At 41.9% G+C, this 13,956-nt stretch overlaps 1 protein-coding gene across 2 annotated transcripts in view; it reads left to right on the top strand.

Moving 5' to 3' along the window:
• The window catches only part of SMARCA2 (SWI/SNF related, matrix associated, actin dependent regulator of chromatin, subfamily a, member 2), a 170,412-nt gene that overhangs the window by 85,767 nt on the left and 70,689 nt on the right, over positions 1 to 13,956 (top strand). For both annotated transcript variants that reach the window (XM_065878899.1, XM_065878898.1), the window contains 3 exons: positions 161 to 327; positions 6,250 to 6,413; positions 10,453 to 10,680. In XM_065878899.1, coding sequence (XP_065734971.1) covers positions 161 to 327; positions 6,250 to 6,413; positions 10,453 to 10,680 — 559 coding nt within the window. The remainder of the gene's footprint in view (positions 1 to 160; positions 328 to 6,249; positions 6,414 to 10,452; positions 10,681 to 13,956) is intronic.

Genomic DNA, 13,956 nt, shown 5'->3' with positions numbered 1-13,956 from the left:
TGGATACTCATTCACTCATTCATTCATCCATTCATTCATTCTGTGGTTACTTATTGAATGTGTACTATGCACAAGGCACTATATGAAAATCAAAGCTCTACTGGATCCTTCAAGAAGACAGCAGTAATACTGTCTTCTTGTTTTGCCTTTTTGGGTTCAGGGCTGAGCTGTATCGGGCCTCAGGAAAGTTTGAGCTACTCGATCGTATTCTGCCAAAATTGAGAGCGACCAATCACCGCGTGCTGCTTTTCTGCCAGATGACGTCTCTCATGACCATCATGGAGGATTACTTTGCTTTTCGGAACTTCCTTTACCTGCGCCTCGATGGTAAGTGTGTAAGGAATTAGGCTCTGAAGCCACACAACCCAGAGTGCAGGGATAATGGGCACTGAGATCGAATTCCAATCTCAGCCAAAAGGAGCCGTAAAATTCTTGAAGAATTAACTAGCAGGGTGGGGTGCAGCTTCTCTAGACAGCAGTCTTTATATCCTCCAGCTTAAAAGAAGCTGAAATTATTTGTGCTGCTCTTTATGTCACGTACAAACCAATACAAATGGACTTAGGATCACTTATAAGTACCACAATTAAAATAAGCCAAACTAAACTAAAATTGAAAAGCTCTCCTTGCCCTTAGGCTTGTCTGTTACCTGTGCACCATATAGAATACTTTGATAAGCCTTTAGCTTTCTCTGTGAAGGCATATTTTAAGGGGATAAAGGCTATGACTCCTTTCTTCAGTGACACTGTTGGAGTTCATTTAAGATTATATCTATCGTTAAAGCTTCTCTTTCTAAATAGAACATATCTACATGCTACGTTAAGAGACAGGCCTTCACTCTTTGCTGGATTTTGCCAACTATGTAGAATATTGGCCTGATTTTAAGAGTGAAATTTAAATACCATGTCCTTAAAAAATTAGTCAGAAAATATGAATGGAAGAAAGTACAAATTTAGGGATACTTCCTAAATTGCTATATGGTTTGGGTGGCAGCTCTAGCATTTCAGAGATTAAAGCTATCAAAATTTTCATACTATGGCAGGGGTAACATTTTCAAAGAGTAGTAAGTAGGGATAGGAGCCGATGTATAGCCCGGCTGGTGTTGGATTCCTGCATGGTGTTACGAACACCGACTTTTATCCAATGCAATATTCAAGTTATCGTCAAATGGGAAATTTAAAGTTCATGTTCCATTAAAAGGTGTTGTTTTATTTTCAGTCCAACATTTTCTTCCCCTTTTGCCGTGAATTAGATATAACTGGATATTTACCAACCTCGGACCTGCCCTATGTTCTCTTACTTGAGTTTTTAAGTGAATTCTCTATATGGTGTAACTCTTAGGGCCTTATTAACTTTTAAATTAATTATACCTCTGACAGACTTGATTTTTTAAAAATCTTTTTTGCCTCTCCTCCTTAAAGTCACTGAAAACAGAGGAATGGTTAAGTCAATGTTAATTCTGAATTCATGACACAGTTACGTCAACCACAGTCTGTCTTTTGGCAAATCTGCCTGTGTCTCATCTTCTGACCTGATGCATTGGCTCCTCCCTCTCTGTGAGGGGTAAGTTCAGCCTTCTGTCAGCATTCTTCCTTTGAAAGGCAAGCCCTCCTTCACTGCTGCTTGAGTGACAGGGGTGGCGGCCAGCTCTATTTTCCCTGGATGTACAGCCCCCCACAGGTGTCCTGTAGAACTGTTGTTTACTATTCTGTGGCATTTCGTTTGGAATCTCAGCTCTCTTGGGACTGTGACCTTGGAATGTTCGAGTCTGGGAAACTGGCAAGAAATGATTTCCTTGAAACAAATCTCTCTAATGTGTTCTTACCAGCTTGAGAGAGTGTCTTTATTTTTATTTAATTTTTAAAAATGTTTTGGCTGCGTTGGGTCTCTGTTGCTGTGCGCGGGCTTTCTCTAGTTGGGGCGGGCGGGGGCTACTCTTCGTTGTGGTGCACGGGCTTCTCATTGCGGTGGCTTCTCTTGTTGCCAAGCTCGGACTCTAGGCGCGCGGGCTTCAGTAGTTGTGGCTCGTGGGCTCTAGAGCGCAGGCTCAGTAGTTGTGGTGCACGGGCTTAGTTGCTCCGAGGCATGTGGGATCTTCCCGGAGCAGGGCCCAACCCCGTGTCCCCTTCATTGGCAGGCGGATTCTTAACCACTGCGCCACCAGGAAAGTCCCGAGAGAGTATCTTTAATATTCTGTTGGTTGCTGTCCTTATTGTTATTAACCATAATAGTCATAAAAGCTAATGTTTATGGAAGACCTACTACATGTGGGATGCCAGGCTAAGCGTTTCATGTACATTATTAATTTAATTTTCTCAACAACCAAGCTTCTGTTATCCCCTTCTTACCAGGTACAGGTATGATCCCATTTAACAGATGCGAAAACAGAGGTTTAGAGAGATGAGTTAACTTGCCATAGGTTACACATGAAGCAAATGGTGAAATCAAGTTCTAACTTAGATGTCTCTGATTCGAAATTAGTTTAGAATCAGTTTTAGCAAATCCAGCAAGATTTATTCCATCTCTGAAAATGCAGCTTGCTTTCCTAGAGACATTTGAAGACTGATTTTGAACTGAATTCAAAAATTGTAAGTTGGTTGATTGAAAATGACCAGGCCATTACAAGAGAATGTGCTACTCACTGATCCTACCATCAAAGGCCTTACCGTTAGGTTGGAGGAGGCAAGTAAGCAAGTTCCGTTAAGTGTTACAGATGTCATTGAGAAGGCTGCATGGGCTTCTACCTGGAAGAAACAGCAGCCATTTGTTCTGGGGTTAGAGAGAATTGATGGCAAACAGTCGACATACACATGGATAAATTGGTACACACACTGCCAGCTGTACCACCCTCTTAACCCAGTTGTTAAAATGAATTCAGATTTTCATTGCTGAATTTGATGTCCCAGATTTTTGACCTCAGGGGGAAAAAAAATTTGATGACAGTTAAGTAGATTTTTCTCTGCAGAGATTATGGTTGCATGAATAGATTTAACTACGATTCCATTATAGTCTTTGTTTTCACTGGAAATGATTTTTGAGTGAGAGCAAGTGATGAAGTTACATCCCAGAAGACAACATTTTCCAAAAGCAGCTGAAACTAAGTTAAAGTGACTAATCATGAAAGCCAGGCAGTGTGTTCCTTCTGGCAAAATCTGCAGTTTTCATCACAGTTGCCCTTATTATTAATTGTATGCTTGGTTATGTTCTACATTAAAGCCTATAAGAACGCGGACTTGATATACTTTAAATCCTGTGCCCGCCTACAAACAGCATTTCTTTGGCTGGGGCTAAACCCTGACACGGTAGTTTGACTCTCCTCGAGCAGTGTCCCAAAGATCGCTCATGAACAGCAGAGATCTTGGCTTGGAGAACCTTTGACTAATGGAAATGGTAACCCAGCAAATTCTGAACCTTGTAATAAGAAATGCCATAGCTTTGCATGAAAAGTGATTCAATCATATTTTTTCCTGGCTTTATAATGTGTCAAGTTCCAAGCTACGTATATGATTTAAATACACACCAGATAATATGGTCCGTCTGTTTGCGTCAAGTGTCTAGCATAGGGCCTAAAAACTCTTTTGACCAGATAATTTTGATACCCCTTTTGTTTTTCAGTGCTTTATTTTTCACTTAGTGTTATTTCATCCCAAGTAGGCGTATCCACTAATTAGTTTTATTTATATCTTAATGCATGTAATTGTTAACTGATTATTTTTCAGTTCAGTGGATCAAAAGTTAACTTCTGCCCTCTTAGTATATAGATGCACAGTTTTTGTACCCTGATGTCAGAAAATAGATACAGTTGGTCCCTCGTCCCTCAGTATCCAAGGTGGGGGCTTGGTTCCAGGAACCCCACACACACCAGAATCTGCAGATGCTCAAGCCCCTAATATAAAACAGTGTAGTGGGACTTCCCCGGCAGTCCCGTAGTTAAGGCTCTGCCTTCCAATGCAGGGGGCGCAGGTTTGATCCCTGGTCGGGGAACTAAGATTCCACATGCCGTGCAGTATGGCCAAAAATTAAAAAAACAAACAAACAAGCAAAAAACAGACAGTGTAGTATTTGCATGTAATCAATCTGTGCACATCCTCCCATATACTTTAAATCATGTCTAGATTACTTATGATACCTAATACTATGTAAATAGTTGCTGGTGCTTGGCAAATTCAAATTATGCTTTTCCGGAACTTTCTGGAATTCTTAATTTGGAATTTGGAGTACTTTTGATCCACTGTTGGTTGAATCCCTGGATGATGCATAACCCATAGGTACAAAGGGGATGACTATACCATTATCTCTGGGAACTCCTTCTTTCCCCATTTTGGAAGTGTTTGCTTTTTTTTTTTTTTTTTTTTTTTGGTTTCTTTGGCTTTTCCTTCACTTTAAGGCAGAGGGTAAATATGTGAACCAGTAATCTATGTGAGTAATTTTTTTAAAAAGTCATTGCACCTGGGCAAATGGTGTAGCAAAATGGTTTCATGATAGACCAGAACATGTCTTCCATTAGCATCGTGAACAGATAGTTTATCGTGATCTCAGAAAGCCAATTCTGAAAATAAGAGAAAAAAGGGCACCACGTGTTCGAAACCTCGTTTAACAAAACACATTTCACGTTCCTCCCCGCAAATCTAAATTCTTACAATTCAGCATTGCAGGATTTGACCAGGTTGCAAAACTTGAAATCTGATTTGGAAAGTAGAATGAGCTCTAAAGAACATTGCTTCATTGAATGGGGACTCCCAAAGCCCCTTGTTTCTAATCCCCGTTTGCTGTATTCAGGAATGTTCTTTTTCCCTCCTCAGGAGGGTACTTACTGTTTTTATTAATATGAAAAACAGATCTCCCCATGTTTGGGAACTTGAACCTCCACAGTAACTCGATTCCATTAGCTGGAGTCACTTAGATGTTTTAATCCTCTGAAATAAATTTTCGGTATATTTTCATCGTTAAAAAAAAAACACCATGTAGAAATAATATTTGTACAACAGGTGGTCCGGGACTATCACGTAACATACATATATATATGTCCCAACAGCCTAAGACCTTTTTCAGAACTCTGCAGCTACACTTTTCTGGTGAAATATATTCAGATGGAATATGGTAGTGTTTTTTCCTTTCCACAATGCAGTTCATGAAATGGCCAGGTAAATACATTACAAATACATTGTATGTGATTGAGGGGCTGATTTGAGATGCAAGTCTGGGTACCTTGGTGCCCTAAAAGTGAGTACCATTCTCTGGGGTTTCATACTCTCTGCTTATTCACTGTTTCAGAGTCTCATCAGATACCATGGGGTGAGCCATCGCCAGGTGTATTACATGCTGCTTTGTATGGTTATAGTTTATAACTCAGCGGAGCAGAATATCAACATGAGAAACCAACTGAGAGATTCCTTTTTTTTTTTTTTTTTTTTTTGGCTTCAAGTCTTGCTAACAAGGATAAAAATATTCCATTCACATTTTATGTTTTTACCAGCCGGATCATGCTCAGTAGCCATCTGAATGGTAAAATATAGTAGAAATAGATTTACTTTTGTTTCCATTCTCTTGGGCATGAACAAGTCCTCACTCTAAAGCCTATTGGCAAAGTAGCTTTAAGCCATTATAATCAGTCTTTTAGGCACGTGTGTGTGTGTGTGTGTGTGTGTGTGTGTGTGTTAAATTATTTGGTGTTTTCAAGCATAAAAATAAATTCAGAGGGGGCTTCCCTGGTGGCGCGGTGGTTGAGAGTCCACCTGCCGATGCAGGGGACGCGGGTTCGTGCCCCGGTCCGGGAGGATCCCACATGCCGTGGAGCGGCTGGGCCCGTGAACCATGGCCGCTGAGCCTGCGCGTCCGGAGGCTGTGCTCCGCAGCGGGAGAGGCCACAACAGTGAGAGGCCTGCGTACCGCAAAAAAAAAATTCAGGAAATGTTTCCACCAAGTTTTAGGTTGACATAAGAATGTTATAGGATATGTAAGTTTCACAGATGCCCAGTCAGAATGTTTAAACTCTTCAACATTTTGGAACAATGAGTAGTAGACAGAGTATTCCTTCTTATTTAGAGAAAAGTCTCTTACTATCTATTTTTTTTTTTTAATTGCAAGATGTTCAAAGTTCCTTTCAAAAGTGCAAAAACCTTAGGGGGATTTCCTCACCAATACTAAGAGGAGTCTGAGTCTGTTTCTCAAGGAAGTAGGCCTTTTGGTCTAACTCTGTGACGTTTTCAGACAGGAGTTAATTGTCAAATTTATTTTTCTTATCCCCTCAGGCACCACCAAGTCTGAAGATCGTGCTGCTTTGCTGAAGAAATTCAACGAACCTGGGTCCCAGTATTTCATTTTCTTGCTGAGCACAAGAGCTGGAGGCCTGGGCTTAAATCTCCAGGCAGCTGATACCGTGGTCATCTTTGACAGCGACTGGAATCCTCATCAGGTGTGCATGTCTCTGACTTGGGTGCCCAGGCCTTCCTTCTGGAGAGGAGCTGAGAGACTAGCAGTTCCCTCCCTCATATACATTTACGGGGCAGAGCACATTTCTAAACGAGTGGACCATTTCCTCAAAGGGAAAATAGCCCAGCACATTATTACGGCTGTTTTCTTATCTCCCTTGGAACATAGATATTGAGATCTCTTACACACGCCTTTGGTGTACCTTTGAAGAGTTCAAGTTTGGGGGACAAAGACTCAAGTTTCTGCCTAGTTTTAAGCCATCCCCCCACCCCCCTACCCCCCTACCCCATCTCCTGGGATTGCCGCTGAGCAAAGCATATTTGGTTAAGGATAAATCAAAAATGTTCCAAGGGCTTCCCTGGTGGCGCAGTGGGTGAGAGTCCGCCTGCCAGTGCGGGGGACATGGGTTCGTGCCCCGGTCCGGGAAGATCCCACATGCCACGGAGCGGCTGGGCCTGTGAGCCATGGCCGCTGAGCCTGCGCGTCCGGAGCCTGTGCTCCGCCACGGGAGAGGCCACAGCAGTGAGAGGCCCACGTACCACAAAAAAAAAAAGTTCCAAGATAAAAACAACATAAAACAGCTAACATTTATTGGATCCTCACTCTATGCCAGCCTCTTTTTTTTTTTTTTTTTTTCTTTCTTTTTTGCGTTATGCGGACCTTTCACTGTTGTGGCCTCTCCTGTTGTGGAGCACAGGCTCCGGACGCGCAGGCTCAGTGGCCATGGCTCACGGGCCCAGCCGCTCTGCAGCATGTGGGATCTTCCCGGACCGGGGCACGAACCCATGTCCCCCGCATTGGCAGGCGGACTCTCACCCACTGCGCCACCAGGGAAGCCCCTGTAATTATTCTTTATTATGTTGAATCAAAATTAACACACATGGATGAAATAGGGTTTATTTGACATAGGTTGACAGATTGAAGATACAGGCCTTAAAGTTGCTAACTGGAGGTCGCTGCTAAAGTAAAAGATAGAACATATGAATGTAGGATTAGCACTAAAACCCCTCGGGATTATCAGGACTCTCAACCCCAAACTGTTATGAGAAACATGGGTTGGCACTTTATTTTATTCATTTTAACCCATGAAGCTGGAGCTGTGTTGTTATCACAGAATGGTCAACCACACAGTTACTTTGGAGGTCCTTTTCTCAGGCTGTGTTCTTGTCTTCAGCTATAATCACACCTAAATCAGTATGATGGGCTTTCAGACCACTGAGACCTTAGAATTGGTGAATAATCCATTCAGTGATTACAACACTTCTTTCTTCGTCGTAATACCTTCCCCCCATTTTTGGCTTAGGGGCCCACAGGCTTACCTTGTGTAAACTTCTTCAGCCTAGAAATCGTCATTTTTGCTATTTTTCAAATAGATAGATCGTCTTACATTAAGGTTTTTTTGTCTTGTTTTTTGGGTTTGCTTGTTTGTTTATTTTGGCTGTGTGGGGTCTTCGTTGCGGCCCGCGGGATCCTTTGTCGAGGCATGCGAGATCTTTCGTTGTGGCCCACGGGCTTCTCTCTAGTTGTGGCGTGCGGGTTTTCTCCCTCTAGTTGTGGCACGTGGGGTCCAGAGCACGTGGGCTCTGTAGTCTGCTGCCCGCAGGCTCTCTCATTGAGGCGCACGAGGTCAGTAGTTGTGGTACGCAGGCTTTGTTGCCCCGCGGCACGTGGGATCTTATTTCCCCAATCAAGGATCAAACCCGCGTCTCCTGCATTGGAAGGCAGATTCTTTACCACTGGACCACCAGGGAAGTCCCTAGATCATCTTAAACATACCAAAAAAACACCACTGCTGCCACCACCACCAAAAAAAACCCAAAAAACTAATTGCTGTAAGCACCCAGGGTTTCAAGAACTTGTTACCCTGTTGGTAGATGGTCCACGCCCTCTACTTCCTCATCTAGCATGTTCTGCCGCCACCTGTACCTTAGTGTTTTGTGGGTTATCAGCATCTTCTAGGACAGGGGTCAGCCAACTGCAACCCAGGGCTGAGTCTGGCCCGCAACCTGAGTTTGGACCACCTGAAAGCAAAGAATGGTTCTCACATTTAAAAGTATAAAAATGTAAATTGAAAAAGAAAGAGAAACAATTATCAGCGTCTTGGTGAGAACAGTCGCTCGGTGTTTGCTCTTGGCCAAGATAGCCTGGACTTTTACCACTGGGCCCATTCTGGAAGCAGTGTGTGACCCCCTTTCTAGGAAATAATCAGGAGGTTGATGACACAGAACTTGGCCAGCGTGGCTGCTGCTCAGCCATTTTGGGGAAGATGTGTGGAGAGAGATGACTGAGCTCAGGGCTCGAACAGAAAATGAAGTTTAGGGTTTCCACGCCGCCCCCGCCCCCCCCCCCTTTGGATTTTAATGACCCACCTCACTTTCTCCTCTTTGGAAAATAATCTAATTTGGATGAGTCCCAGCTGTATTCATGGTTCAGCTCTCCCATATTTATAGTCACTTCTTCAGATATCTTCTGAGGAAAACCTTTTGCCTATTTAGTCATTTAATTGTAAAGGTCCCTGCAGCAAAGACAGGTCTCCTGGGCAGACTTCGGCTTGTTGTCTCCTTGTGCTATCTAAGTGACCAAGAAACTCATCTGGTCAAGACGATGGTCTTACAGCTGTAGCAGGGTATCAGCTCTGTGCAAAAGAGGGTGCCAGGGATGCAGGATGCAGGGGACAGACCTTTGCCCTAAAGATATACACGGGTCTAATGGGGGACACATAGAAACAGCTAATTAGCACTGGAGAGATCATCACCTGGACCAGAATGAACAAAAGTGATGTACCAAGAAGTTTTTATGGCATAGCCTTAAGATTAGGTAACTCTGCTTCATAGCTTTATGATGGTTTTTATTTAAAGATTTCATTAAAACCTTATTTTTTTATTATAAGAGTAATATACATTCAAAGCAGAAGAAAATTGCCAAACCACATGAAAGTAAAATGAAGAAAATTTAATAACACCTATAATCTTAATACCTGCAGATATAAACATTATTAGCTTCTTGGTATTTGTCCTTCCTGCCTTTTCTTGGTACAGATAAATGTATGCACATAAGATCATAATGTACATACTCATATATAACTTATAGTTTTCAGTTATTATAGCTTTATGATGTATCATTAAGTTTTCTAAATGAGAGTATAATTTTTAATGTACTATGTTGTATATACATAGAGTAAAAAACTGTAATTTATTTAACCAATCTGTTATTGTTAAATGTTTACTTAATTCTGCTTTTTTAAAAAAACATTATAAATGATATATAATGCTGAGAGGCACATCCTTACTGTAAGTCCCTGTGCGTATCCACGATTATTCCCGTAGGATACCTTCCCAAGAAGTGAAATATCTGAGTCAGGGGCCATACCCAGTTTCAACACTTTTGATACATAGTGCTAAATTTCTATGCCCCCAAAGTTGTCCAGTTTACTCCTCCGCTAGCAATCCTTTTCATTCCCCGAACTAAAGATTGAGTCTTTGATGGAATTAGATCCCAGGAAATTTGCTACATGGGTAATCATTGTATGAACAGTGTGTGTTTATGTGTATAATGTATGTGTGTATAATTCAGCGATGTCTTAAAAATCATCTTTAATGCCTTCCTTTAACCTTGCAACTTAGGGTTAGTTTTAGTTAATATCCAAGTCATAATTCTGGCACCAAATTTACTTTTGTTAATTTTTTTTTTTAGTTAGGGACAGATCTGATGGTGAACCTAGGGACAGATTAAACACACACACACACACACACACACACACACACACAAACACATCTTGAGACCTGGATTTCAAAACCTGAGGTGTATTTCAGTTGGCTAATTTGAACCCAGTTTCCCTCAACTAGGAATGACCTTGAATTTTTCCGAAGAAGGTAGCTTGTATATTTTGAAAATGTAAGCAGAATCTTGCATTAGTGAAGGTGGGTTAAAGAACGCTTCCATAGTTCCCTCTTGGGTGGGTGACCTGTCTGCTAGGCTAATCCAGGCACAGTGGCCCTCAAACACTTGGTTTTCTCAAACAGGACCTGCAAGCACAAGACCGCGCTCACCGCATCGGCCAGCAGAACGAGGTCCGCGTGCTGAGACTCTGCACCGTGAACAGTGTGGAGGAAAAGATCCTCGCAGCCGCCAAGTACAAGCTGAATGTGGATCAGAAGGTGATCCAGGCAGGCATGTTTGATCAGAAGTCTTCAAGCCACGAGCGGAGGGCATTCCTGCAAGCCATACTGGAGCACGAAGAGGAAAATGAGGTATCCCAGAAAGCCAAGTCTGTGAAATCAGTGATCTTGTGTCTTGCAAGGATTGGGAAGAACCTCTTTGTTCTTTAAAGAATTTCTTGGGCTGGGGTGAATTAAAATGAATGAATTAGCTGCTTTGTTACACCCCAAGCACAAAAAGCCTGTGAAACATCCAAACGAGTGTCTAAAAAGCAGTTGCTAGAGGGACCTGAAGGCTTGGCCATCCAATGCTTCCCTGGTTTCTGCCGGGAGGTGCAGCCTGCATGCTTGATTGTACTGTAAGTGCTGCCCTCTGTAGGCCAGATGCAGAACCGCAGAGAGGCCACTTGCAGGAACAAAATTGCTAGATGAGACAACACAAAGCTGGAAGGGTCACTCCTTGCCTTTTCTTTCTCCATCCTTCAGAGCCCTTTGTCTCTATTGCCTTTTTATCAAGGATCACAGCACTTGAGTGTGTTTGTAGGATAAGCCCTCACAGCTGTCTTTAGCTCTTTGAGTCATACTTTTACTGGAAAAGAGTGACCTTAACCTCCACTCCAAATGCTCCTGTAAGAGCTGACCAACGGCTGAGAAAATTATTGGCTAAAAAAAAAAATCTCTTTTTACTTGCCAACATTGTTCGAAGAGTGTATTGGTTATGTTTCTCTCAGGGGATCTTTGGGTAGTTGTATTTTTTTAGATTGCCAGTCTTAGTAATTCTATACTAAATTTTCATCCCCAGATGGATTTGAAATAGATTAAAAGATATAGTTCTTATGTAGTCTAGAAGACTGAACAAAATGCCAGTGCCAATCCTTACCATAAAATTGGCTTGGGATGGACAAATTTGGTTTGGTGTGCCCATGTTCGTAAGTGGAAGAATGGGTTTATCTTATCTATTCATGTAGAATACTATTTTCATTGCGTATATTAGATATACGGTTGACCCTTAAACAACACAGTTTGAACTGTGTGGGTCCACTTTCATGTGGATGCTTTTCTGTAGTAAGTACTACAGCACTACATGGGTCCAGAGTTGGTTGACTCCATGGGTGCAGAGGAACTGTGGAATTGGACAGCCGATTTACGATTTACATGTAAGATATACATAGATTAACCCCAGATGTTCAAGTGTCAACTGTAGTTTGATTTTGCCTTAAGTAGGATGTTTTTGAAATCTTCTATAAATTATAAACCAAATTCTTTCCAAAATCTCATGTAGTTTTTTTTTCTGAAATAAGTGGAAATGTGAAGTAGTTCTTGATATTTAAAGTCATCCTGAAATGAATCTTTTTGCAAATTGAAGAGCCATTTTCTGTTATACCTCTTCACTTGTCAGTCTTATATGTTTGATTAGTTATGTATTAGATTTCACTAAAGTGATGAAAAATGCATATGCACATACATTCATACATTCACGCATATTTTTAAAATTTTGATCTCAAATAGTTTACCACGTCTGATTCTGGAAGTTGAATATTTGATACAGATTTGATTCTCAAAATTGAAATAGTTGATACAAATTTAGAATCAGATTTTCAGGTGATTTTTTTTGTTGGTATTTACACACATGGAAATTTTAAAAATGAAATACTAGGGTGAGTGATATATACTGTCACAAAGCAGGTGTGGGCAGAGCTGATACTCAGCCAGGAGTCTCCATGATGTTTTTGCTTTTTGTTTTGTGTAGGCCTTGTGAAGATAGTCCCCAACCTGGTTTAGGTGGAGTGTAGGGTTGCCTGGAGCTTTCCAACCTTCCTAAGCCTCAGGGAGATGTTGATCCCTCCCAGTCCTGAGGGCCCCTGCAGGACATTTGGTCCTGTCCAAAGCATCCATAAGACATTTGGTCCGGACCAAAGGGTCCTCGATATTTGATCCTATCCAAAACCACTTGTCAGGGACCAAATATACTCATGGATGTTTTGGATGGGACCAAATTTCAAGAACCTTTCGGCGTGAACCAAATGTCTTATGGACATTTTGGACAGGACCAAATGTCTGCTAACCTTGTGGGCCACCAGGTGGGGCCTGCAGTGCAATGCAGCACCAGTTGCTTCTAACTGTGAGCAGCCTGGCTGGGGCTCCACACCCCTTCCAGGCCATCAGTTTGTCAGACAAATGTTATCATTTTCTGGATGGCATGTGTCCTGATGTGAAAATGTTTGGGGACACTGATAGCCTGCAGTCAAGGGCTCTGGTCCTGAATATCAGAGGCAGCCATCACCATGGTTGACGGACCATGGAACGCTCGGGCACAAGGAGCCCAGGACGATTTATTGCCCACTTGTTCTCTGTGAAGGCCAGGCCACTGTAGACAGGCTTCTTGCCAGTTTACAAGAGCATCTTTTCATCTTGGGCTTGGGGGAAGTCCAACCCCACACTGTATAGGTGATGAGGGGATAACGTAGCCCTAGGAATAGGGTGGGCAGAAGCAGGACATCTTTTCCCCAGTGGATACATTAACCGAATTCTCTGTACCTTAAAGTCTCAGCCCACTCCCAGCTAGTCTCTTTGTCAGATGAAATGTAATAATGTGTTTAGACAAATTGCCTTCCATCTAGAGATGAACTAGCATAGGAAGTTTTTCACAGGTAATTCTTATCTTGAGTCATCAGTTTTTACTTTACTGAATTGCATTCATTTCTGACACGGTGCGCAAGACATTATCTTGAGAACAGGCAGAGTCATCTCATTTAAGCTGCTAGGCCACCCGTACTCTTTCTAGAACAGGTTGCCTTGTTTTGAACGTATGATTTGGGAAATTGGATGTTTGAAGTTCTGGGTTTCCCTTTCGTCCCTCTGCTGATACATTGAAACTCCCCATTTGATTTTTAACAAGCTCACTCAACACATGATAAAAATAATTTTGGGCGGTAAGTTCTGTAGTATCTGCCCAACTTTTAGAATCTTTTTTTTTAAAGTGTGAAAATCACAGCATAACATTTCTAAAAAATTTGAGAACTGTTGGTTTCTGAGGAATTTTCAGAGCCATAAGGTGTCTTGGTCTAACATACTGTCAAATGAAAATGTGAGGCCTTAGGTAGTTGCTTTCTCTACCTCATTTAAATGATTTTCATGAAGAAGAGTTTTGTGGAGGTTTTGTTATTGCTACCTTTTGAGTTGTCGTGACCACAGCTCTAACATTAGCGTAACAGTGCCCACCGAAATACATATTAAACATATTTTAAAGGCTATGTATTTGACACACACACACATTTATATATGATTTTTATGGCCTTGCTTGGTGCCTTGTCACTAAGTTTCACATACTCATGTCCTTTGTAAAGCTTTGAAAATAAGCATTTACGT

This window comes from Phocoena phocoena, chromosome 6, assembly GCF_963924675.1.
Source record: "Phocoena phocoena chromosome 6, mPhoPho1.1, whole genome shotgun sequence".
NCBI lineage: Eukaryota > Metazoa > Chordata > Mammalia > Artiodactyla > Phocoenidae > Phocoena > Phocoena phocoena.
This window is presented reverse-complemented; position numbering and strand designations above follow the sequence as displayed.